General features: G+C 42.2%; 1 gene segment (V, D, J or C); it reads right to left on the bottom strand.

Moving 5' to 3' along the window:
- Nucleotides 1-1,204: 1,204 nt before the first annotated feature.
- LOC122894283 lies at nt 1,205-1,858 on the bottom strand. The segment is given in 2 exon segments: nt 1,205-1,626; nt 1,731-1,858. Coding segments are annotated over 2 exon segments (453 nt in total).
- Nucleotides 1,859-2,658: the final 800 nt, after the last annotated feature.

Raw genomic sequence — 2,658 nt, 5'->3', positions numbered from 1 at the left:
TTATTATTTATTTGGACCCTTTCTCTTTTATTTTGGTAAATTTAAGTGGAGGATTCTCAGGCTTATTGTGCTTTTTTTCCCCAAAGTATCACGTAAAGTTATGAGCACAGGGTTTTATACTGAACAGATGGAGCATTGAATATTATATCAAAAGTCAATGATGCAGTATACTTTGCCTAATTGATTTAGAAAAAAAATACAGACCCTGGTTTCTTTTTTTTTTAAATTTATTTATTTTCAGAAAAACAGTATTCATTATTTTTTCACCACACCCAGTGCTCCATGCAAGCCGTGCCCTCTATAATACCCACCACCTGGTACCCCAACCTCCCACACCCCCGCCACTTCAAACCCCTCAGACTGTTTTTCAGAGTCCATAGTCTCTCATGGTTCACCTCCCCTTCCAATTTACCCAAATTCCCTACTCCTCTCTAACGCCCCTTGTCCTCCATGCTATTTGTTATGCTCCACAAATAAATGAAACCATATGATAATTGACTCTCTCTGCTTGACTTATTTCACTCAGCATAATCAGACCCTGGTTTCTTTGATTTGTTCTGTGTTTCTCAGTTTCTATATAATATCTTTCTGCTCTAATATTGCTATTTCCTTCCTTCTGCTATATTTAGTATTCAGTTGTTCTTTCTCTAGTAGATTTAGGTGTAATGTCAGGTTGTTTATTTGAGAATTTTCTTGCTTCTGAGGTCTTCCCATATGCTGTGTGTTTCTATCTTAGGAACATCTTTGCTGCAGAGAAATTACAGGATGGTGATATAGGTTTTCTTCTCTTTCCTTAAACTTTATTTCATTTTTTTCAGTGGAGGTTTTATACTCGTGTGTGTGTGTTTGTGTGTGTGTGTGTGTGTGTGTGTGTGTGTGTGTGATCTTCTGGCTTCGCTGGAGGTTCTTGTGATCCACAGTGAGTGCCACCAAGATTCTTATAAAGGTTTTGTTGACCTGCATCAGGATATTTGTAATTTATTGGTTTTTAAGGACAAGAGGAAACTAATGTAACTGACTCTTTTCTTTTTTTTTTTATTTTTTTGCATGTTAGTATATTTTTCTCCCTGTTACAACTAAGTTTCTAAGTCAGAGAGTGAATATATAAGCACAGAATAATATCCAAGGAGGCTCCCTTGGGGAAGCTGCACTATGGACAGGAAACCCCAGACCCTAACAGGAAATATGCCATAACTGCCATCTGCACCTGCTCCTGGGATTAAGGACAGAATTGTTGATAAATGTACACCCTCTGCTGGTAAGTTTTTCTTGTAGTTTGAGGTTTGTGTCTGGGCTCACACGGAGGGCCCCTCACTGTGTCTCTCGCACAGTAATACACGGCCGTGTCCTCGGCTCTCAGGCTGTTCATCTGCAGATACAGCGTGTTCTTGCCGTTGTCTCTGGAGATGGTGAATCTGCCCTTCACAGAGTCTGCATAGCTTGTGCTACTTCCACCAGTATTAATCCATGCGACCCACTGCAGCCCCTTCCCTGGAGCCTGGCGGACCCAGTGCATGTAGTAGTTGCTGAAGGTGAAACCAGAGGCTGCACAGGAGAGTCTCAGGGACCCCCCAGGCTTCACCAGGTCTCCCCCAGACTCCACCAGCTGCACCTCACACTGGACACCTGCAGATGGAAGACATCTTGGTCAGGAAACTATCACATATCCAGTGTTTCTCTCACTCACATTCACTCACATACTCAATTTCTTTTTTTTCTCCATAAGTTACCTTTTAAAAGAGCAAGAAGGAAAACCCAGCCCAGCACAAATTCCATGGTGAGTTGTCTGTATTCTGTCCTGATCACTGAATGAACACCTGGGTATCCTGGGTCTGGGGCTCCTCTCCCAGCTGCAGGATCTGGCTTTGCTGGTTAAATCAGCAGAGGGGAGACCCTATTTGCATGTTTCTGGCTATATATTCAGCTTGGGGATCTATTCTGACAGAAAGGCAGTGACCCAAGCCGTTGTGAATATCTTTAATTTAGTGCCAATGACAAATTAAAAAAAATTTATTATATAGCTTTCCAGTGTGTATACTTGTGTTTTTAGGGTGTCCATGAACATATATGGGGTGAGATTGACCCCAGGATCTAGGTCAGTGCTCCCCCCACAGGAATTGCTACCCCCACCCTGAATCATCTGCAGGACAGAGTTTCAGTCTATGGGGCATATGGAACCCATCCTGTAAAGGGGATATGTTGATTTTGCTTATTTTATACTTTACCATAAATATAGAGAAAATCAGCATCGTGTAGGTGTGTGTTTTTTTTAAAGATTTTATTTATTTATTTGACAGAGAGAGATCACAAGCAGGCAGAGAGGCAGGCAGAGAGAGGGAAGCAGGCTTCCCTCTGAGCAGAAAGCCTGATGAGGGGCTTGATCCCAGGACCCTGAGATCATGACCTGAGCCGAAGGCAGAGGCTTAAACCACTGAGCCACCCAGGTGCCCCATTTGGTGTGTTTTCATGTCTTTAACATTCTGATCTCTCTATGTCCCTCCAGAATCACCTCTGTTATTACCTATAATAAGTTCAATGTGTATACTCGACACAAGTTCAATGGCCCACAAATAGTGTGTGATATGATAAACACAGGTGTTGCAATTAACAGTATTGACAGTGAGTGCAGCAATTCTCCCTAAAATTTCCAGCATTTCC

Source organism: Neovison vison, chromosome 13, assembly GCF_020171115.1.
Source record: "Neovison vison isolate M4711 chromosome 13, ASM_NN_V1, whole genome shotgun sequence".
Taxonomy (NCBI): Eukaryota; Metazoa; Chordata; class Mammalia; order Carnivora; family Mustelidae; genus Neogale; species Neogale vison.
This window is presented reverse-complemented; position numbering and strand designations above follow the sequence as displayed.